Source organism: Coturnix japonica, chromosome 2 (assembly GCF_001577835.2).
Source record: "Coturnix japonica isolate 7356 chromosome 2, Coturnix japonica 2.1, whole genome shotgun sequence".
NCBI classification, from domain to species: Eukaryota; Metazoa; Chordata; class Aves; order Galliformes; family Phasianidae; genus Coturnix; species Coturnix japonica.
The window spans coordinates 3977770-4002155 of NC_029517.1; the positions used below are offsets into that span (position 1 = coordinate 3977770).

Here is a 24386-nt window from a genome sequence, read left to right on the forward strand (position 1 = left end):
CCTCGTGAACTCATAGCAGCAGCTTCTCTGTGATGTGTTTGGGAATGCTGGAAGACGACTCTAGGCCAAATCAGCCATTGGCCACCAGCCAGTTCTCATGGCTCTGCCGATATGAAGCTGGTTTTGTTGAGAATCAGTGAGTTTTGGAAAGCTGCAGGGGGGTTTTGTGTTCACTGGGGAATCAAAAAGAAAAGGGGAAGAGTGCTGAATGCAATCTCCATTGCAATTCATTTGCTAATTACAAATTGACATCAATTGAAAAGTCCCAGAAGGAGGTGGGTTTACAACATAACTGTAAAACAATTTGCATCAGTGTAGAGGTCTGTAAAGTGCTTATCCACAAAGGAATGAGATTTTAAGTGGATTTATTTAATCGGGGTTATCATGAGCACATTGGTTGCGGGGCTCCTGTTTTTCCATCACGTCTCGTGTGTTTCTGGAAGGTTCCTTCTTGTGTTGAGATGTCAAGGAAGAAGGAATGGCAAAGTTTAATGGAGAATGAAAGTGAAGCCTGAAAAAAGAAGGCCAACAAATGTCTTTGTTAATTGGAAAGTGTATTGAATACCGAAATGGTTTTGTTTCCAGATTATCATGATAAAACTGACAACTTCAATGCCAGCTGCGCCCTGAAATTCAAATACAATTTACTGTGCCCTGTTAAAAGTTTGAAAGCCTCCAGCAAATCTTTATTGCCTGTGCTGAAAAGGATGCTAACAGCATAGATACGATACCCAACCAACTCTAACTAGGATTGCTGCAAAGCGTGCTCACTGCTCATGTTCAGATTGTTTTGTTTGGTGGTTTTTTTGTTGCTTTTTTTTCTTCTTACTGCTTGATGTAATTTTGTAAGGCTGTCGTGACAGGAGCAAGGTTAACAGATCAGACCTGGCAGTTGTGAGGCAGGAATCCATTCAGGTCTCGTTCCTGTATTTACACGTTGTTCTGTGAATGACCTTTGTAGCAGTGCTTTGGCAGGTAGGTGAGCTCTGAGAGGTCTTAAAAATGTCACTGCCTCACTTGTGTTGGAGGTGATGGATTCTATCCCGTACTTGAAACTCGTTTGTCTTGATTTAAGTAACTAAATACTGTTGCTGTCTCATGTTACAGAACTATAGTATTATTTAAGGAAGGAAAACAAACTCTTTCAGACGAAACCTGCCTCAGATGCAAGAGCAACTTTCATGTGTTCCAGGGGACTGAAGCAACGGCGATACAAATCCAGTAAGAATAGCAGAGATAGAAGATGTGGAAAGGAAAGCAACCGTGACAGTGTGAGAGGGTGTATTGGGGTAATGCTCAGAAGGATGTGGCAGTGTGATTCTCAGCAAGTTAACCTGGTGTTTTGTACAGACCAAACTCACTCCAACCCTCTGATAAGTGAGGTACCAGGGTGTAGAAGGATGTACCTTTGTCTGAGTAGTGTTTGTCCTAAAACCTATGAGTAGCATGGGTTTTGTTCTGTAAACTCCTTCTGTGATACCAAAGACAGATAAAACACTGCTTTACGAAATAAATGTATTTGAAAAGATTTAGATCTGTGTTTTTATTGTGAAGGTGATTCCTTAAGTTCCGATAGGTCGTATTTGTATGGTAACCCCCAAGCAGCAGATGGTCCTATCTCCCATTCTGCTAATAAGGTCAGTTAAAGATTTCTGGTTTAGATAATAAGGTCTCTGTTCTGAATGGATAATGATTGGGACTGGAAAACAGGGTCACGGTTTTCACCTTTTTAATAGCTGGTTAGGTGATAGTCAGCTCACTGGCTGTTGGGAAGTGCTTTATGGGAGTAAATGGGCTTTCTTACTTTAATTAAGGCCATATGTGTATAGCAGCTGTGATTCTCTGGGAATCTGTACCTTATATTTTCAGTTAAATAGCTGATAAAAGGTTGCAGTTGTACAGAAGATAGCCAAGTCCAGAAGGCAAATGTCTTATAAAGCAGTTCAGCTTTTGTTTCCTATTTCATGTTCCAGCATTTCTTCAGGTTGGATAGTTGGCTGCTACAATAGAATAAACTGAGGATGTCTTCCTGTATCTGCTGTTTGGACTCAGAAATGCTTTCTTTATCAATCTCATGCATACAAAATGGCAAAAAACCAACATATTCTCTGTGGAGTTCACATGGATCAGTGTCTGTGTGAGCAGCTGGCATGTTAAAGAGCAAGAGAGTTGAAAACTAACATGCTTCATTCCAGCTTATCATCTGTTCCATTGAAAGGGAGCAGCAGGTATTTGCTAGAGAGGTCACTATGTTTTTTTTCCCTAGAAGAATTACAATGCATTGCAATTAAAAGGAGCAGCTTGGAGTTCCTGAACCTGAAGGTACTTCTGTAGCAGTGTTTGGGCAGAGCGTAACACCCGCATCCTTCCCTCTGGAAAACATCACTTCTATTCATATCCCTTCCCAGAGGCTCAGTGCAATCCTTGGAACAATAACAGGAAAAAATAGCAGCGTGCTTGTGTAGTACGACCTACCTTCTGGCCTGGGTGCCCAAATATGCCCCTTTGGTTGCTGATGTGAGACCGCACGCAATTAACCTTGCCTTGCATGGTGCCAGGAGCTGCTTTGGGACCTGTGCGCTCACTGTGAGTGGGCTGGGGTGGCTTTTTTGGGCTGTTTGTTCACAAACACCACCTGCGTGCAGCTTTTCAGCCTTTCTATCCTTCTTCCTGAGAAGCTTGAGCCAGATGTTCTGCTGTCCATCTGCTGTGAGTGCACGACCAAAAGCGATGCTGTATTGCTGTTTGGTTTGCAATATTCTACTTGGAAATGAAGCTTTCAGTTGTCACTGCTGTCTTAATTACAGTCATTTACCTTGCTTGGAGGAGTCCTAAACAGTGCTCTGCTTCAATATCTGCTAGAATTTCCTCAGGCAAAATGTGGCTGGCAGTGCTGGAAGTCTTCAGGACTGGAAGATGGAAACGTGCTCAGCACCTGGGAGGCACAGCAACCAGGAGAATTTTCCTCTCTTTGCTTGATAAACATAAAGGTCAGGGTATCCTCCATCTTATTTGATATGCCGTTGAAATAGTTTTCCAGCTGTTTGATTAAAGTTATCTTTGATCCTCAAACAGGATGAGCACATGGCTGTGTGTGCACAGATGAGCCAGGTGGCTTTCTTCTTATGTTCAGGACCACATCACAGAGTTCCCAGGCTCAGCAGTCCTAAGGCATCACAGAGTAACAGGCAGAGGAGCACGTGCAGCACTTCCCCAACCATTGGTTCTCTGTGGATTCAACTAAGTGCATTGGGGTTCAGAATCCCAGTTTTATTGTTGGCTTCAGCTCTTCAGTCTGCAGCATGGGCGTGCAGTGCGGCTGGCACACAGCACTGCTGCTGCTCTTCAGCCTTCTCTTTGGAACAGGAGGAGGAAAAGAGGGAAAACTCAGCAAAACCTTCCCATGGGGGGTGGTGGTGGTGGTGTGCTTCTCTAAGTTTAGCAGCCTTGGGGGTGGCTGTTAAAACAGGCTCTGGGCTGTGAAACCATTCTGGAGAGCACTGGGAGCAATAGGACTTGGGGCTGGAAGTCCACCCATGCTTCTGCTTATGGCCATGCTGATTTAGCCAGAAGTTATTAAAGCATGGGATTGATTTACCACCTTAACCTGTTGTGGAGAAGAACTGTGCAGTTTGCTGGCTGCTGAGCTTTGGACAACACACTCAAGGTGTCATTTGTGGGATCTTTGGGACCTCCATGTCACTGTATAGAGGCAGTCCTGCCATTAGCAGGGGCTCATTCTGCACATGGAGAAACTTCTCCTGGTGTCTGTTAGGCAGCCAGCAGAACAATATAGAGGGTTATGGAAAGGCTGCATTATTCTGGGAGCCTTTTGGGTGCTGCTCACAGCTCCCATACGATGTTAACAAACCTAAAAGCCGCAATATAATCTGATAAAATAGCACCTCCTCTAATTCCTTCTCTGATGTGTTTGTTCAGCTGCCTTCCTGAGTGAGTAGCACCAGTGTTTTTTGTCTGCTCTTGCCCTTGAATGTTTCTATAAATGACAGGTTTCTAAAATCTATTACTAAATTAAGCGTACGTGCAATATCACAATCCTTTCTGAAGTTCCTTATGAAATGCTGTAACAAACTTCCAGTTCCCTGCTCTTCTCAAGTGCTGAAGGGAGGCCTGAATTTAGTTATGAGGAGGGGCTTCTTGTTGAAGGAAAGAAATAGGACTGTGTGAAATCCAGGAGTATTTGGAGTGGGATTCGAAGGGAGCTCATCCCACACATGTGCTGATAGTCCAGGGCGCTGTGCAAGAAGCCCTAAGTCTGCATCCCATTAAAAAAGCAAGAATCTTTCTCTCTTAGCATGAATATTGAGGAGGCACACATTTACTGTGCTCATAGCAAGATTAAATTTCCACAGCCTCTTCAGATCTAAAAGCGTCTGTATGTTTTTCTAAGTTTCTTTTTACTTGCACTTCCAGTGGCTTGGGTCTCATTTTGCTCTCAGCAGCAGAGCACGAGCTGGGAGACCCTGCCCAAGCTGAAGGTCTGAGCTCAGACTGTCAGGCTTGCAATGCACTAACTTAGTGGTAGTGATGCTTCTAGAATCCTGCTTCGAGTCCCTGCTTTGTACCTTCCTCCTTTTGTGAACCTCATGCTGTAATATTTGGGAATGTTGTCTCATCCTGCAGGTATGCACAGCTTGGCACCTGGTCAGGACTTTGTTAGTGAGAGCTGAAGCTGTAGTTCAAGGGGAGTCATTTTAGTGCAGGTGCTTGCGAAGCGTTTGGGGTCGGGGGAATGGGTTTACAGCCAAGGACTGCCATAGGTTGATCTGTAAGCTCAGCTGTCTGCTCAGTGTGTGACTTAATGGCCCTATGCTGCGATACTAAGGATGAAATCTAGCTCCCTACTGAAGCTTGACACAGTAAGATTCATGATGGAAGCCTGCAATTCAGTAAATATTTACAAGGCATTTAGCCATTAGCGAGGTGCTTACATTCTTCCCCCTTTTTCTGTGATCAATGATTAACAAGGTGGTATTTTATTTCTGCTGGCAGGCCATGCTGTTGCATTACCTCTGCTATTGATGTCCCAGGAAGTAATTTAAGGGAACGAGGGTGCCTAAATAGTAAGGATGGGGGAGGAGGAGGGAAGATGGGCTGATACTTCTGGGGCAGATAGAAAACTGAGGGGAAAAAAGGAGAATAAAGCAGCAAACATAAAGCTGGAGGGAAGATGGATGAAAGGTTTTTAAAGAATTCAGGTTGATGTAAATGTCAGTTAAAAGAAAAAAAATCACCTTTCAGGTGTCATGCAAGCCCTTTTTAGGTTTTCTTATCTGGCAATATCATTTTATCAAGATAAGAATCCTAAGCTTTAATTTTCTGCTGCATAAAAAGAATGTAAAAGAAAGGCTTATTGTTCCTATGAGGCTGGCTGGCTAATGTTAGAAAAGGGTTTTGTGGGTTTGTTTTTCAGTGCTGTCGTCTTAACCCGTTGATGTTATTTCAGCTGTTGGAAATAACTTGTGTATAATTCTTTAAATAACTGGGGGTTAGTGGCTGCATACGCTTAAGGGGCACAAGCTGTATGGTGTACACAGATTCCTGTTGCTCACCTGTAGGTAGCAGTGTGTGGGGCATCTGCAGGGCCCTGCTTGTCCAGCCAACCTCCGTGTCTCCATGGATAGACCCTTTGCAGCCTCTTTGGGTTTTACTGTGAGAGTTATCATTCTTAATGCTTAGGAGGAGTTTCTCCTGTAGCAGGCTGGATCCATTGCCATGTCACTGTGCCTCCATGAGCCTTGCTCAGTCTTCTCTGTGAGCTCCACTTGGATACCTGTGTGTGCTTATAAGTGATGCAGATGTACAAAGGAATCATAAAACACTTGTCTAGCCCATGTCACTCTTCCTCAAGCACTGCTATTCTCTTCAGTATAATGAATCTGCAAATAGCTTATTATTCCATGTGATTAAAACCAGTCATTTATTCCATACCATACTCGCCTTGGTTCTTCTTTCTGGGATCAAGAAGATACTGTAGCAGCGTATCTCAAGGTGGGGAGCAACACGACTTTATTATGCTTTCATTTCCATCTAAACCTTTTTTTTTTTCCTTTCCTGTTTTTATTAGTGTAGTGACCTTCTGAACGTATTTATCTTATGTGCTTTTCAGCTCTTGGAGAAGAAACGAAACCCCACTTTCACAACTGTTGTGTTGTGTGTCAAACTGAAACTTGTACAGCACTGTGATGATGGCAGCTGAGGAGATGTGAAAGGGACACACACTGTCATGCACATGGATTTGCCATGCTGGTTCTTGAGAGGGGGTGTAGTCAACTAGTAGGTATTCACTGAAACACTGGGTGATTCACTCTCTAACTCTTCTAACTGCCCAATGACTTAGTTAGAAAAATAACTGGGCTGAGGGTGAAGGTGGGGACAGACTGTGGAGCATCAGACTTGCACTCCAGGAGCTGGGGTTGCGTTAGGATGATTTCTGCAGCATCAAGGTTAGTAAATAGGAAGCTAACTTATACAGGAATAGTGCTTGCATCCGTTTGGCACAGTAAAAGCCTAAGCAGTGTGAAAGCCTTGTCTCTTAGGAAAGCTGGAAACAGGTGAGCTTAAAAGGCGCTGTTAATAGAAATGTTGCGTTGGTTCCTATTTATAATAGAGCAGCAGTGTGTTCTTTCCTTTAAGAAGAGCAAACAGAACTTCCTAAAAACAAGGAATAGGCAGATCCTTCATGGTTCTTCTGTATCCACTTTGAGGCCATCCTGCAAAACACCTCGAGATGCTCAGCTGTGTCTGTAGGCTGCTCTACGTGTGTATTCATGTGAATGTCACAGTGCTCTCAGTGCATCTTTCCAGAGGTAGAAAGGGAAAGAATAAGCTCACTATATAATCATTGTTCTTATTCATTGGTTTTTTAAAACTCCTTGACAGCTGAGGTCCTAACAACATCTTGCTTTCACTTCTGAGTAGTTTACTGTTGTGCAGCATAATCCTGAAATCACCTGATGTTTATCTGGATTTAGAATTCAGATGACTTCCTTCTGCTTTCCTAATTCAACCCCTTCTGCACAAAAGCTTGGTCAGAAACCCCGCAGCAGTTCTGCATGGGCAGTTAGGTAGATTTCCTGCTAAACATATGGACTGCAGTGAGGATGGTGGCTGTACTCTGCATGGTGTCAATGTGAAATGGCACTGGGGCTGCTGTCGCTGCTCTGCCAGAAGCTGCACCACGGGCTTTAATGGTGCTGGGTTGACATAACTTCTCTCTTTTCACTACTGCTTTCATTCTCAGCTGTAGAAGCGTGCTGCTGTCAGCTGTGTGTGCACAAAGGTGCAGGAAGAGCAGGGGTTAAAGGCTGCAGCGAGGAGAATTTACCTTATTTGCAAAATGCTTTTCTGAGGTTGCAGGAAGCAATTATTAGGACTAAGTAGGGGATTTTTGGTGGTGCTAGAGCAGGCATTTGGGGTTTTCTTTTTATGCTTTTTTCCCCTTTAACTGCTGTGGATATGATAATCTTTCTGTCCTGTTGGAGTTTAACGTTCCCAGGATGAATGCATTCCAGGTGCTGCTTCTTGCCCCAATTTCTCAGTTTTGCACAGAACCTGCAGAGGTGAAGCAGCCGAATGGTTCACATGGCCTCGGGAACAACGTGCATCACAACTTCTTAAATGCTGCTATCTCAGCATTTCATCAGAATACCGCGAATGTTCATTTGCAGTGCAGAAGCTACAAAAATGAATGGGAGGGAGCTGTGCCTGTAGAAAACCTGCACTTCATTTAAAAAAAACAACCCAAGCCTCTGAATCTTGTCTTCAAAGAAAAGCAAGTATACAAAATTTCCTTTGCATCTCCCAATAAAAGTCGGACATTTCCTTTCTTAAATGTCAGGCTTACACGGTGAGTGCCCTCTGTTTTATTGCCATCATATCAACCAGTCCATAGGGAGCCAGCTCTGTCCCATCTATAAACTGTATGTTGATGGCAGCTTGCTTATGTTCTGTTAATTCTATCAAATAAAACAATTCGATGTTTTAATTACCGCTTTGGTGTCCTGCGTTATTCAGGCGTGCAGCTCTATTAGAGTCAATAGCACGTTTCTTGTATTTTTTTGTTTGCTTGCTTTGGTGACAATATTAGGGTTTCATTCCAGTGTTTTACTTGAAAATTAACATATCATTAAGCAGCATAATAAGATTCTCACGCAGTGAAATGGCAAGAGAAAGCAGGGCATGGTTTCACAGCACTGCTTCACTGCTTAATTCAACAGAAGCTGGAAGTGGATCTGTCGATTAATTGGAGTTCTGGTATGGGATAGCAAAGCCAAAGCTGGAGCATTTTTAGTAAAACTTAATGTTCAGGATTATTTTTCTGTCATTGCTGAATGTTGTGAAGCAGCATCTGCTGGGACCACAGCCTTCCAGCTTGGTTCTATGTGATCTAGAGACAAGTCTTCTCATTTACCAGCACTGTCTGGTACACTTCTGTAGTACAGAGCGCTGTTTGGTGGGTAGAATAGGTGCATCTTCCTAACTCACATCTGGTAGGTTAACAGTTAACGGTTTGCTTCCAGGGGCAGGAAGCTGCTCTGATAGCTTGCTTTTGGTGCACTGCTGGGGATCCTCCTGTATATTAGCTCTGCTGATATAGCGGGGTTGGTTGCAGGGATCCTTTTCCGCAAGAGCCCTGTGGAAACGGAGATAACGTACACACTGATGAGCTGCTATCTGTGGCGTAAAGCACTTAAAGGGAATAGAGATTTACCAGAAGTCTTTAAACACAAGAAATTGCTGTTGACTCACCTTCTCCAGCTGCTTCCTGGGATGCATTCAAGGAGGTTTCTCACACGACGTAGCTCTGCTGCGTGGCTTTCTTGGCTTGGGAGAAGAGTGAGGATGGTCAGCATGTCCTAGCAATGCTCCATGTAAGGCTCAGTGGAAAAGCCCTTGGAAATATGGAGTCTTTTGGACTGGGTGAGCGGCCTGAAGCCTGTGGGCCAGCTGGGTTGTCCATGGCCATGGTTGCTTGTACTGGAGTTTATGCAAAGAAACCTCATGATGGGAAGGTTGGATGTATGTGTTGAAAACCTGCTTGATGAGTGTGTCACCCTTGACGTGAAACATGACAAATGCGCCTATAGTCATTTCACCTGTTGTTTCAAACGTGGTTCTCTTCATTAACTTGTATATATGTGCAGAAAAGCTGAACAGATTTGAGTGTGCGTGTCAAAGGATCATCTGGATTCATTGCAGTGCTCGAAACATTCCTTATTACGAGAGATGGGTGTAAGTTCTGGGACCTCCTCTGTTATTTCTGTTGTACTGAGACAATGGTCATTGCTTGAAATTGGATGGGTACCTACTGGTGTCAGTCCTTGAGTACCCATTTTGTTTTCTCCTGCTTTACTGGGGCTCCTTTAGCTTTATAGTTGTTTTGTTTTCTTCCCTTTATTAGGGAGAAGTAATGGGAGTGCATTATCACAGGAGGGAGTTGGTTAGGGCAGGTTCCTTCACCTGTGATAAATCCCAGAATGGAATATCCCAAGTTGGAAGAGTCATCGAGTCCAGCCCTTGGCTCCATGCAGGGCCACTCAAACTCTAACCAGTACCCAGCACTTCAGAGATGCTGGAGCTATCTTTGTGTTGTTTCAGGGCACTTTGTATGACTGGGGACATTAGAAAATGATACTCAGCATAGGAGTAAGGTTATCCTTTGCATCTTGGAGACTGCTGCATTGCTGGTACATCACAGCAGAAAATACAGTAACTAACCTACTAAGTTTCTCTATCACAAGAGGGGTGGAAGGAAGCTTGCAGAGTCTGACCTAGTTTCCAGTTAGGATGATTTGAGCAGGATAAGTATGAAGGAATATTTGAGTTTCTCTGGCTGTTGTTTATCTGCTTGTTACCACTTTTCACCTTTCATGTGCTTTGTGCTTGTCTTGCGTATAGCACTGGGCATAGGGCTGTGGGGAAGACAAATCTACATGTATTGTGGTAGTGATAGGAAGACCAAAGATCTGATCAGCTGTCAACAGGAAAAGGAAGTCGGCAACCTCTGATTCTCAAATATTTTATTAAGACAGGGGAGGAGAAGCTCGTATCAGTTTGACTAAGGCTTTAATGGAGAGCAGATGGCAAATGACATCACTGGATGCTGAGTGGCTGGTCTGAAACTGCACAGCTTTAGAACTGTGAGTTATCTTCAATACCTTGAGAAGAGTAAATAAAGCTCTATAGAAAACAACAACAACCACGAAAACAACAGAGGAATAGATGTCAAACTTCAAAATCGTGAATCAGGCAGCCTAGTTTCAGTTCTCCGGAAGGAAAATGGGAGCATGGGAAGTCTTGTAAGAAAACAAGGAAACAGCTTCAGTCCATCAGATTTTCCTTTCAGAAGGAAATCATGTGAAGGCATCTGATTTCTGTGGCTCAGTATGGCAGAGGAAAGGTGAAACAAACAGATCATGACAAATAAAGTGAATCCTTTAAGCTTCTTAACTAGAAAACTGAAAGACTGTGGTGTGTGTGTAAAATGGGCGCAGAAGTCTTTGGGGTATGGGAAATGGGACCACGCAGAGTCGAGTCATTACTGGCTCTAATAATGCTATGGAGAATCCACTGAAATGAAATGAAAGCCGTACTGAATGACTGAGCTGAAAATACAAAGGGACTGGATGAGTTGAATCCACACCCTGTTTTTCATATTACTTAATCAAAAAGTTTCAAGACTCCATGGAATAACGCATGGCAAGAACTAAGAATGATGATCAGCTGGCTGTGTTGCTCACCCATAGAAAATCCTGGGACTTTTGTTATAGCTTGGTTGCACGGCAGTAAAAAAGATATGTGCCTGTTTACACATTCCAACATGACAGCTGATTTGTAAGAGCAGTGAGGCCATCCTGCTGTACTGTGCATTGGAAAGACTTCTGAGCTGCTGTGCAAAGCTTGAGCACCGTGTTTGGATCTGAGAGCATTCCAAGGTGCAGGGAGAAAGGAGACTAGAGAAACTGACCTGTCGTGAAAGACTGAACAAATTGAAGACTTTTTATCCTGGGGGGGAAAAAAAGTCCTTGTTCTTTAGGTCAGGATTGAAACAATATATATTCATCTACAAAAATAATCTGTTTTCCCAACTGCATTTGGGTAGAATGAGAGGTGATCTTGATGAGATCAAGGACAAGAGATGCTTTATTCTGCATCTCCTTTGCCAGGTCTTGACATTAGGAACTTTTTCAAAGCATGGAGGTAAGAGTCCATTTCCCATATCTGCAGAGATCGTGCAGTCCCAGTCTTCAGAGGCTTTAAAAACTGATGGATTGGACAAATTCTAATAGAAGCAGTTATGTGGATTATTTTAATGATAGAGAAGGATGGCTTCAGATCTCACTGACTGCTGTGTATAGTTTGCTTCCCTCCCTCCTCTCCATCCCCTCAGACACCCAAGGTCAGGTTGAGCAGGGCTCTGAGCACTTGATGGAGCTGTAGGAGTCCCTGTTCATTGCAGTGGAGTTGTACAAGATGTCCATTAAGGGTTCCTTCCAGCTCAAACAGTTCTATTGTTTCCCTTAATGCTGCGTTGCTGTGAGTGTTACATATAAATGCTCAGGGAATCTCTGTAATTGAACATGAAATGAAGCGAGAACATTTAAAAACATCAAGTTCATTCCTGCCATGGGAAGCACCTTGAGTCAGCAGCATCAAGAAACCCAAGAAGAGAGATGTGTTCAGCTGTCAGTGAAGTCAGAATCCCTTCTTCCTTCCCTTTAGAGCAACTGCCTCTTTTCTAGGCCAAACCAAATGCTTTTGCAGAACGCAGGTAGGACTGACATTTGGACCTGGCTCAACTGAGGGGAAGCTGCTCAGATCCCTGCTTTTATGGTGCCCTTTGTGCATCCTGCTATGCTTTTGGGGCCGGCATGCAGCTGAGCACAGGCTGATGTACGTGGGCTCATTGTGATGGGGCTCTGGATGCAGCGGTTAGTGCTAAAGTCAGCAGCCATTTGGTGCTGTGCTGTCTTAACCAGCTGGCACGGAGCAGGCCAGCACAACAGGAGAAGACAGAGATGCCACCTTATTCCAGAGAAACTCAGCCACCTTCAGCCTACAAGAAGAGAAATCGGAGTTGTAGGTTCCTTCTTCCTCCTTTTGCCTCCTTGACCGATTGCAGCCTTGGAAGCCAAGATCTTTTGTTTGCAGCCACATCTTCCGCACCTTTCTGCCCATCTCCTGTAAGTGTGCTGGTGTTTCCACCTCCTCCAGCCCCAAAAAAGCCGCTGGAAGTGCTTGAGTGTGACAGCATCTGAAACATGGCTGCATCAAAGCACACGGATACAGATCTTAGAATCACCAAAGTGGTTCAAAAAGACCACCAAGATCATCTCATCTGACCATCCCCACTGAACCCACTCAGCCATCAGTGCTACATCTTTTGAAGACCTCCAGGGATGGGGACTCCAGCACCTCCCTGAGCATCCAGCACTGGGACACGCTTGTAGGGATGTTGCAAGATTTGTTTGTACCTTCAGAGCTGTTATCCTCGCTCTGTTTTGATAAACAGGGTTTGTTCAACCATAGGAATTTGTCAATATTTTCTGAAAGAAAAGTGAAGGAAAATAGGGGAGAAATAATCTCTCCATGCAGCTTGTAGCAAAGATTTGGTCATGAGAGCTCCGGGTGTTTTTTTTTTTTCTTTTCTGCAAGGAGAAGCCGCTTGCAGCGGTAGCTGGAACAGAACTGAATGTGCAGGATTAAGCTTGAGGCCCCTGCTTCCTGTATAAGGGGAGAAGAGCGTTCTCAGCACCAAGCGCTCGCCAAAAGGAAAACGGGTAATGCACAAACATGGGCTGGGCTGCTCGCTGTGCTGCTGCCAGCTGCTGCCGGGTAGATTCCTGCTGGTTGTGGGGGCAAAGCTGCCCCTCGGCATTGCTGAAGCAAAACGGGGTTTATATCTGGGTGTGCTTAAGGTAAAGAGCTCCTTGTGTGAATATTATAAAACAAATGTCGAGAGGGAGGAAAAAGCAGGAGTTCTTGGAAGAACAACACGAGGAAATGACAGACTTGCAGAAGGCTCCCAAACAATGAAGAGTGAAAGAACTCGGAGGCGCTGTTCCCAAAACATCACTGGGACCCTGATTCCCTTTGAGAGCACAAAGAGCCTTGTTTTAGTTTAGTTCCTCCCTCCCTGGCTAGCTCTTGTGGGATGTACATCCATAAGGCAGAGCAAGGAGGGGGTGGGTGGGCAGAAAGCTGCCATTGCCCCATCATTGCAGCAGTGGTAGCATCCAGTCCATAACTAACTCCCTCCCATCACCTTTACCACTTTGACCTGTGGTATGGTCTAGTGGTTGGCAACCCTGCTTGTGGCAGATGGGTTGAAACCAAATGATGTTTGAGATCCTTTCCCACCCAGGCCATTGTATGGTTCTGTGATCCCTCCAGCTGAAGCAGCGTGTAGGAGTGAGGACGGGGCAGTCTGTTGGTTACATTCAGCCTTCGTGCTGCAGATTGCAGGGCGTAAGTTCCTTTCTCTGAGCACACCTTATCCGCTTCCTCGTGTCATGAACTCGCTGGTGGCTTCCTGGCAAAGCATCCGAAAGCTCCTGTGGACAGAACACTTCCAGTCGCAGGAGCTTCCAGGCTCATGGAAGCAGCAGGGCTGGCGTCTTGTTTGCTGATCTGTGACCGCCTGGGTTCATGGCCTGCAGTTTGTTTGCTCTCCCATGAGGAGGGTTGGGAGCCCTCGGGATGGAAGTGGCAGCGAGCAGCACAGCTCTGTGCAGGACTTGCTCCTCTGGGAAGCTCTCTGGTTGTTTTGCTCCATCTGCTCTACGAAGCCATTTGATTATTGTAAATGCTTTTATTTGCTTGTCGTGTTAGAGCCGTGGACAAGCAATACCTGCCTCCAGATCAGTTTTCTCCTCTGCTTTTCACAAGTGGCAGCAAAAAACAATATCTGTTTGCTTTCGATTATATAACGTCAAAGTTACGTTACATGTAACTGAGTTATGGACCAGAATGCACTGAGCTCCCTGCTGTGGTCACGGTAAGTGGTTATCTTCTTTGATAGCAGTCACTAAGCTCTATGTTAATAGTTTCGAATCAACAGTGCTTTATGATCCGCCCCTATTTAAATATCTGCCTTAATCTTTTCACAGTAGTGTGTTTTCGAATGAGTTTCTGCTTCCTGAAGTTGCTTTAAGCTCCAAGTGTGAGCAGGATCAGCTCTCTGGTTTGGGCAGGGCTGGGTCTGTTCTTCCTCATTGCACTTAAAGCCTGGCAGAGGCAGACATGTGCATGTGCATGGGTGTATTCATGCCTGCGAGTGTGTGCTCTTGGTTTATTTAGGCAGGCAAAGTGTGTGAGCCCTTCTGTCTGCGTGCCTTACAGGTGGAACTTGGGAAAGCATTTCATGCTGTTTGTGTAGTACAATATATTCTTTCAACATGGGATATTTTAAGTCTGGTGAGAACCTGTGGTTGTAGATTGATGTCCTTCTGTCCTGTCACTATAAACAAGAAGCGTAAGCCAGGTGACACCCTCAGTGCTGTGTTTCACTTCATGTACTTTCTCATTCATAGATTGTGCTCAGTTTAATTGCCTGGAGTGACTCAAGGGAAGAAATCCACCCAGCTGCGTGTTCAGACAAGGAGCTCAAGATACGTTATTCCATCGCCTTACTCAGATCTTGAGCAACAATTAGTTTATTAATAAGAAAAACATCTGTAATTAGTCGTATACAAACACCAAACACCACAATTAGATTTTAGGGAAGCCATAACCTTAAATTGGTCCTTGAATATTAAGGGCCTCATCTGCATGAGCTTCATGTCGTTCTCAGAATAAGTGGGACAAAATGTTGCGTGATACAGTTGTGTTTTGTCACTTGATATGGAGTTATAGGGAAACCTCAGCTTGATGCCCAGAGTGGTCACTTGAAGCAGTTGGTACCTTCCAGCATTCATTGCATATGTTATTGTTATTCCTTTAACAGCAGTATCCAAAACTGATGTTTGCAATGGAAAATTCATGTTCTAGCTTTTTTATTTTCCCACATCCTGACTTGAAGCCACATTCCTTAATGTTTGCTGTGGTTTATCCAGTGCCTTACAATGCAAACAGTGCTAGTACAGAACTTCGTACAATCAAGAGGAGAGAAGGAGGGATGTCACAGCTTTGTAGAAACTGCAGTTTTCTGAGGCTCTCTGTGTAGATAGAGCTGTCTTTGGGGTTGAACATAAAGCTTATGGTAGCGGCAAGGAACTCAAAACCAGAGAGCAGGCACAAACATTACCCAAGTGCTGTAATTACCTCGCCTTGTTATTGAATGATGGTGAAGCATGTCTCGACGTGTGGCATGTCAGAGGTATTTGGAAATGATGGCTCGTCCTTCATTACAGGAAGGGAATGAAGCAGCCTCTTCCACGCTCGGCCTTGCCTATAAGCATGCAGTAGCTGATTAAAGAAGATTCTTTGAATAATTGAATTTTCTCAGGTTGGGAGGTATGTGGGAAGTACACCAATATGCTTCATGGCTCATGTGCATGCTTCATTGCTGCACAGCTCCATGTCCAAGGCATCCTCTGTATGGAAAAATGTTCCACTTTCACCTCTTGGCAAAAGGATGGAGGGAGAATGAGGGGAAAAAAAATGCTGTAAAAATACATCCAGAAGCTCCGCTCTGTTTGTGTAAGCTCGTTCCCTTGTGAATTTTGCTGTGATCTTTGAGCTGGTGGCTTTTCATACTATGTTGGGCAAATAAATCTGCCCTGAAACATTCTGTCATCAGGCTTTCCATACCACAGTGTTTTTTCTTGCAACATGGCACTCAGGAATCCCCAGGAATCCAAAAACTTGGGGAACCTTCAGCAGCTCCTGGTGGATATGGGAGACATTCATGGCACGTAGGAATCAGGCTGGGGTTCCTCACCCAGCCTTGTCAAGGAACCCCATGGTTCCTTAATCCCGTGTCTTGTCTGCGTCTTGTTTCTCATGTAGGCACTTTTCATCTGTATTTCAACTACGCAGACTCATAGTTTGGAGTGGTTGGGAAATAGTTGCATTGATATGGGTAGAGGAGGAGATGGGTTGCACAAAGGGGTTATTTTGCAGTGTTTTTAGTGTAGATATGCTTGATGGATTGTTTCTTAGTGTCGGCCAGCTCTGCTGACTTACAGGAAAGAAGGGATCCAGGGGGGCTGATCTCTCCCCACGCTTTAGTTGTTTGCAGTATAAACAGCTGAGCTATTCCTCAGAGCCTCTCTTAGAGAGAAAAACAAAACAAAACCAAGCATTTGGGGGGTGAGTTCTAATATAGACAAATGAGGCAAATTACACCCTACCAAGTGCTTATCAGCTTGGATTTGTGAATGCTACCTGTGGTTCGCTGGAGTGATTCCTGACAACAGCAGGTTAAGGAAACGATCCTTAAAAATCCCTTGGAAATGAACTGTTTTCTGCTGTTCTAACTCCAACATGGAGGCCAGTTCCCTCCTAAAAACTCTCTTTGGTTAATTCCAGGGGAGGTTCAAGTTGGATATCACCAAATAGAGTGGTGATACAATAGCACAACTGCCCAGGGAGGTGTTGGAGGTGTTCAGGAGCCATGGAGATGTGGCACTGAAGGATGTGGGCATGGTGGGGTGTGTCATTGGTTGGCCTTGGGGTCTTAGAGATCTTTTTCAGCCTTTGTGATTCCATGATTCTTTATGGGGCTGCAACCAATGCCTTGTGCTGTAAGCCAGTGGGATGGGGCCAGAGTTCTTCAGCAGAAAGGAGAGAGTGCATTCCAGTACTTCACAGCTTAGCTCTGTACTTGTACTGCTAATCTCTGTTAAATTTAGGGCTGGGAAAATTGTCTGTTGACATGCATCTGCCTCATAATATGTTCCTCTGTCCCCAAGAAGTCTTGTAGGAAAGGCTGTAATGAAGCAAGCTGATACGCAGCTATTTGTCCTCCCTTTTTGGGTTACGTAGGAGTGGGAGAGATGCCAGATATTCCTCTTGTTTTTCAGCAAGCGCGCAGTCGCATACAGCATGTTCCTGCTTTAGATCTATGGAGCTTCGGGAGATGAATTCAAATGCAGGAGTTGGTTTAGATTTTAGGAACTGAGTGAATGCGCTGGGGCTGGGCAGAGGAATGGAGTAATTATTGGTCTGTGCTCTTCAGGAGCTGGTGGTCTGCTGTGCTGAGAGCTGCAGGGCACTGAGGCCTTCCTTAACATGGTGGTGAATGGAGGTGCCTCATGGCTGAGAGAGGAGGATGCAAGGAGGTAGGGAGTCTTACATCAGGACGGAACGAGCTGAATACCCTTAGCACTGCAACAGCGATGAAGAAAAGCAGCTTTTTGTACCGTGTGGGACAGAGACCAGCAGACCTGCACGTGTTCTTTTTCAATAGAAAGCATCAGTTCTGTTGGTGGGTGCAGGTGTTATTTTTTCCCTTCATTTATTCTTTCTGACAGGGTGAAGGCGTGATCTGTGAGGGTAGCAAGGCAGGTTTGGTGGAATGCATCTACATAATTATTGACAAATGTAAGCATTTTTTTGCTGTTGTTGTTCCATTGTGCAACAGAACAGTTCGTGTTCTGCTTTTCAGGATCAGTAAAAGTCGAAGCATTGGTATTAAACTGCACACTTTCTGTGTGAAGTTTAGGTTGTATCACAGGGGCTGAATGTACGTGATGTTCTGGGCTTTGGAAAACAACCGAACGTGTCTGCAGCTGTTCCAGTGCAAGAGCAGCACTGAAGGACGTGGTAAAGGCACCACAATGCCTTGAGAACAGTCCCTCCTGTTGGAAGCGTAATACGTCAGAAGAGAAATCATTTCTTTTCATTGCTGATTATCTGAATTTCTAAACACGCCATGAAACCTGGCTTTGTTCTGGGAAGGAATTGCTGGAAGTTGGGCGAGTTTTGCTACTTGTTTTTTTTTTTTCTTTCCAGTGAAACCTGCAGTAACTTTATCCATTCCCACATCTTTGGTTTCAATCTAGTTTAGCTTTCCTAATATTGCATTTCCAGGTGGGAACGTGCTGTTTTTCATGGGGTAAAATCTTCCATCCAAACTTTGTGGTCAAGGTGAGCAGGGAATGAGTATTTCAAAATGTGTGTCTCAGGATCAGTTGAAAATAGTCTTAATGCAAAGCCAGGCTGGCAGCCATCCATCCATCCATCCATCCTGCTACAGGGGCTGCTGTTATTGCTTGTGCTGCCTGGTAGCTCTTGGTAGTTTTTGCTTCAGGCTTTTGGATTCTTAACATTAAGCATTACTCTTTTTTTTTGGCCTATTTTTTGTTGTTTTGCTGAATGGAGTTGAGTACATTGAATGCTTTCCTAGAAGTGGCTTTGCTGTTTTGTTCAGCTTCATGTTTGGGTACAGTGAACACACGTAGCCAGCAAGGAAATAAAGCTCTCTGTCAGACTCCTGATCATTCATTAAAACTGTCAGATCTGTATTGGTTTTGGCTGTTCCCTCTTATACAGCCTTTTTAATAGTAGATCTGGATGCAGGTCGACATTTAGATGTTTTAACGTCATGTTGAGTGCATTATGCTTGTTTTTTAGAGTTGACAGCATGTATCTTACTGGCTTTCTTAAGTAGGCCCCAGGGAAATGGAGTTGGAAAGCCAAAGCGAGAGGTCTCTTGCCTCAGCAGCACGGTGCTGTTGGTCTGAGCTAATTATTAATGAGAATTTGCCACATGCCTTCGTGGGTTTTTGATTTAACTGTTTACTCAAAGTATAACGACAGAAGCTGGGTGCTCCTGTTAAACTGAAACCCTGCAGTGACTGATGTTGTAATTCCTTTAGACTTAATACAGCTACTGAATATGTGGAGCTCTTCCAAAAACTCAACTGAAATTCATTGTTTGATGATCTTCGGGGTCCCTTCCAATCCAAGCCATTCTGTGAGTCTGTGAATTGGATTGGAAGGGACCTTAAAGACCATGGAGCTCCAACCCCCTGACCTGGGCAGGATTGCCACCCACTAGATCTTAAGCAATACCTTTTTCTCGGCAATATTCACTTGTAATACATATCCAGAACACTGCATTTAACATACAGCAGTCAAGTTTATGATCAAAATCTGATGTGTTTGTTTTTTTCCCAGATGCATTAGGTTCCAGAACTTGCTCGAGCTGTGTGCTGGCTGTACCTTCATTTCAGTCTTTCTCCAAAGCAGTGGAATTTCAGTGGTTCTACAGGCAGGTTAACAGGATCAGTGCGTTCTATGAGAACTGCATGCAGTGTCCACACAGCAGCAGTACGTTGGGAGAAAGAAGTGGTAATTCAAAGCAGGCATCTGAGATCTCACACACACACACAAAAGGGCATTTGAGTTTCTTTTTCACTCTTAGAGGTGGATGAATGGGAAAGCAGACCTGGGATGAGCCATTTCTCTGGCAAGGAGGAGAACTGCAGCCTGAGTTAAAGCATCCCCAGGGAGTGACTAAAGAAGTCATAAAGTGAAGTGGAGGAGCAGAATTTCTTGCAAGGGAGCACCCTGTAGCAACGTGCATGCTAGATTAGTCCCTTAGCAAAGAGCTGTTCCTGGGGAAGAGATGAGAAAGCCTGCAAAAATAGGCTCACGCTTTAGGTTTGATGCCTCTCTGATGGATTTGCTGCAAAAAGTGCAGTTGGGAATGTAGCTGTCTCTATGGGAACGTCTTGCTGCTATATTTAGCAAAAGTAAATGAAGCTTGTTTCATCAGATGGGCACGGTTTTGGTAAGGTTTGATTGGAGAGGTTAGGGTTATTGTGGGGGGAGAGACTCGAGGAATTTCTTTGTTGGTGAATCACTTGTCTGGTGTTTTTCAAGTCAAAAAGTGCCATAGGTGTATATTCTTTCTGCAGGCAGTGTTAGGATTGGGTGACACTTCAACTTGAAATATTAATTGCTTGTATATAATAAGTATATATTATATAAAGTATGGCAGGTGACTAACTGGGCACGTTCAGCACTGGCCAATGCCTGTGGAGCAGAGAATTTGATGTCTCTACTATATGTTCTGATTTCATGGCATCCGTTAGGTGCACTGCAGCCAGGGGATGTGCCTGTTGGGTGTGCAGCACACAGCTGACAGCAAAACACTGCAGAAGGGCTCCTCTTCAAATTGCTTTCCCACCCTGCTTTTGGTTTAGCCATCACAGTTCAGTTACACCTTCAACAGCAGCATGGCCATGTAGGAATATGGGAGCTGACCGCAGCGGCTCCAGTTGTGCTCCAGGTCCCCACCTGCTTGTAGCTCTTGCCTCGTGCTCTAACTGCTTGGTGAGTTCTTTTCTCCCTTCTCCTCCATGTTACGTTCAAGTCCAGCGCAGAGCTGAGCAGATCGGATGCTGCACATATTTCTGCTCTATAAACACATCCTTGTTTACATTTGCTTCATTGCTGTTTTGACTCAAATCCCATTCCAATGCCAGAGGATATCAGCCATGATGAACGGACCCCAAGATTCTGCCATTGTGTTCCCCATGTTTGCTTCTATGCTGCCTTCCTGTTCAAGTATTTGACCACTTCTTTTAGGATATCTTCCAGGATTTCAGAGGTTGACTTGGGAGCAATTCAGAGGAGCCATGATGCACAAACATACTTTCTGGTTACTAATTCTCCTTGTTACGTTTATGATTGAAGGCAAACTTCACCGCTAAGTTCTTATTCTGTAGTGCTCCATGTTATACTCAGCCTAAATCATAAAACCACCCTCTTTTTGCAAAAATAAATCTTCTTGTCCTACAAAATCCTCTCCGTTCTGACTAACAGCTCTGCTTTGATTGTGAGCTGCTATGCAAGCTTAAAGCAAACCCTCTGGCTTCCATTCTGCTTTCCAGCACCTTTGAGCTGCACATCTCATATGGAAGCCCCCAGCCCTTTGCTGCTGTATCTTTGCAATGCCTTGCCATCGCACTCGCACCCAATTCTTTCTCTCTACTTGCATTCGCAGGCCACATCTGCTGGTGAACTTTGTGCAGTCTGCCTGGGTTTTTTCATGCTTTTTTTTCCCCTCCCCTTTTTACTAGAAGAAAGGTTTGTTTGTTGGCCGCTGGCTTTGGGGCGGGACAGGAATGCAATGCATGCCCAGACCGCGCAGTATTTCCTGTTGCTGCAGCCCTCTGCGTCGGCAGGGCTCCAGAACAAGGCAGCTCCCGAAACGCCTCGATTTTTATGGGGGGAAAAGCCCCGTATTTTTAACAGTGAATCTTTGTGGCACGACGGTGCTTGAAATATGTTGGTTTCGAGGGATGCGTGTGTGTTATTTATAGGTTGCCGTGGCAGGGAGCGTTATCCCTACAGAAGGTGCAGGGAGGAGGCTCCGTCGCGTCACTGCAAGAAGTGATGTTTATTTTGCAGCACAATATGGCTCCATCATGCTTCCTGTGTAGCTCAGCTCGCTGCATTTTCCACTCAGTTAAAAATAGCGGTGATCTTTTGTCACTGGAGTTATTTCTGCGTTAGTTGTGCTGCTTTATTTTGCTCTTGCACCGCTCTGGAGTCCTACTTCTGCATTGCGTGAATTCTATAGCAAGAAATACTATGTCTGGGCAAAAGGGAAGAGGTTGAGTTCAGTCCCTTTGGACATTAAATTTTGCTTTGTTTGGTGCAGAAGGGAGATGAGGGGCTTTCTTCCTTTTATTATTATTTTGAAGTGCTTTTGTTCTTTTGTAGCTATGGCAGCTTTGTTGCTGTTTCAGACTTAGAGCTGATAGAGGAGTATCTGTAAAGTGTGGCTTTGCATTGATTTTCTTTTGTTATTTTCTTTAAGCATATTCATGTCTTAGAGCACTTGGGTTCCCTGGCTCCAGCGGAACATAGGAGGCCTTGGAGAGGGCAGATACCAGGGAAAGGTTGAGTCATGAATCGTGTGTATGAGTAAATATATATATGCAGAAACACTATATATCCTTTGTATGTGCTCATCAGCTACTTAGTCCTGTTTGAAAAGAGAGCAAATGTGTGGGTTGGTCCTTTGGTCCATCTTTACTCCATCCTTGGTCCTTCAGGATGGCACATGCCAACAAGGCAACTGGGTGCCAGTATGGAGCTGAGGGGAAAACCGAGGCAAGGCTGGCTGGCCACATCCAGTCCTATTCAAAGACCATCCAGATGTTCATATGGAGATACAGCAGCTCCCTCTCCATTGTGCTGGAAGGGTCTTGCAAGCCTGACATCACAAAGAGATGCACCTTTCAGGCCTTTGGAGATGCACACCTACATGTGGCAGCTGTCTCAGTGAAGCTCTGTTGCCTTGTCAAGCAGAGCAGAAGTGGAGGAGCTGGCCAGGCTCTGCGCCGTGTAATGTGAACTCAAAGGTATTGCGCTCACAGCATGGTTCAGCAGGTTAATTAGGCTGTTAAAAGCTGTTTTGACTTTCTGGCTTCATTATTAAATGTGAATGCCCCCAAAGCAGTGGGTCTGTTCCTAAAGCCTTCAAGCTGAATGGCTGTGAGGAGGTGAGCTTTGGCAGATGGATTTGTTTTCATTTAGTATTTCCTGGTCACGAGGTCTTCCTTTTTTATTTTGAATGCTTGCAGCACAGCAAGACAGCAAGGATGTTTATCTTTAAGTCATGGCTTAGATGAGTAGTAACACATGTGATGTGAAGGATATACCATCATAAATATGTACATCCAACTGTTGTATGCAGACTGTAGCATACCAGCTCTTTGGTTTCCCTTGGAATTCTTTGGGTTCTCCTTGGAACTTTGGTTTATGTGCAGTTTTGAGGCTTTTTGTGGTTTCTTCTTCCTCCTGGTCAGTTCAGAGGGAGGGCAGTGTGGCCAGTGCCTGCATTCAGCCGTGAGGAGCTACAGCAGATGGAGCATCACAGCACTGTACAGAGAAGGCAGAGTTCTGCACCGTGGTTTGAAATTCATTGCTGTCAATGCTTAGCAAGTGAGCTTCCAGCAGCAGCAGATATTTCATCCACCCACATTTAGGGAATGCAGCTAATAATTATTATCAGGCAAAAGCTGGTTTTTCCTTGAAGCTGCTGCAACAACAAAAACGTTTCCAGAGTGTTATTCGATGAGGTGGAAGCTCAGTTCTCTTCATGCTGCTTTGAATTAATGTCCATCCATCCTGACTATTTGTTTCCTTTTTGTTCTAGGTAGTACCCAAAAGTGGACTTTCAAAGCCAGTTTTGTGCTGCCTTTCAGTCATTCTGGGCTAGCAGTTCAATCTCAGTGTGCAGATAGAACTCCTGAATTTGTTTACCAAAACGCTGTGGAATGGGTTGATAAAACAGCATTATTCATTTCTTCTTAAGATCTCCTGTAAAGCGTATATCTTGGTGGGCAGAATTAAGTGCTTTGGGAAGGATGAAACTAAGCTGGGATCCCTCCCTTCAGAGAAACACTTTTGGATGGAAAAACCAAGACCTGAAGTTAATTCAATTACATTTTGATGGGGAGAGAGGTTACCGCACCTAGCTGAAATGAAAACAGCTCTGGAGCGTGTGGCACTGGATGTAAACAGAGCCATTTGCTCAGCTTTTACCTGTAGGAAGGTTAACCCAGATGTGAGCAGTTGTTTCAGGTATGTGACAGTGCCATTCCTACAAAGCCCACATGGACTTAAACAGTTCAACAATAGACCGTAAACGGGCTTTAAAACCAAAGCAATCTGGGTATGGTGAGCAGATTTTGTGTTAGGTATTATAAAAGAACTCATGCCCTGATGTGTGTGTTCCAAACATCGGGACTGCTTTGTAGCTCTGTAGATGACACAGCTTCATTTTTCTACTGAGAAATCTTAAGATCGAGACATCTGTAATCACATATAAATTTAGAAGCTGCCTTCTTACGAACAAGGGTTTTGTTTAATGCTACTTCGTTCCTATTTGCACGTTCCCATTTTTGCCTTATAAACAACCTTGTTCGCAGAGCGCTCGTGATGCGCAGATGTTCATTTTATTGCATTATTTTGTCTGGAAACGCACTGGAAGTCTCTTCATTGCCCCGTTTCTGTTCTTCAGGATGACTGGTTGTTGCGTGCATTTCATTAGGAAGCAGCAGCAATAATTGGACACCTCGTGGGCTGTGGGGGGATGGAGCGGAGCGGGGGCTGCCAGGATGCCTGCTGAGCCTCCTGAGCACACAGGGCTTTGCGTGGCAGTCTGGTCTTATAATTAATTGCATTTTTATAATGAATAGTGACTTACAATAGCACAAATTAACCATCTTTCACACAACCGCAACACAATTTGATGGAAGAAGCCCTGGACTAAACTTTTCTTTTAGAATACACCCATAAGGGAGGAGCTTTTCCTCACCTTGTAACTCAGCGCTGCTGTTGCAGTTCCTTCATTTGGAGAACAAAAGCATAAAGGTTCTGTCTCTAAAGGGTAACATGGGTCACGGGAGGTTTGCAAGGATGCTGTGTGGATTTATGCTGTAAGCATTCTTGGGTGT

General features: G+C 44.5%; 1 protein-coding gene across 5 annotated transcripts in view; it reads left to right on the forward strand.

The window, feature by feature from the left end:
* The window catches only part of CTDSPL (CTD small phosphatase like), a 64472-nt gene that overhangs the window by 7626 nt on the left and 32460 nt on the right, over window positions 1–24386 (forward strand). Inside the window, exon 1 of one of the 5 annotated variants that reach the window (XM_015852923.1) lies at window positions 17222–17246. The exons of the other annotated variants lie outside the window; for them this stretch is intronic. Coding sequence (XP_015708409.1) covers window positions 17237–17246 — 10 coding nt within the window. The 5' untranslated portion in view covers window positions 17222–17236. Of the gene's footprint in view, window positions 1–17221; window positions 17247–24386 lie in introns of those variants that run through there. 5 annotated transcript variants of the gene reach the window in all.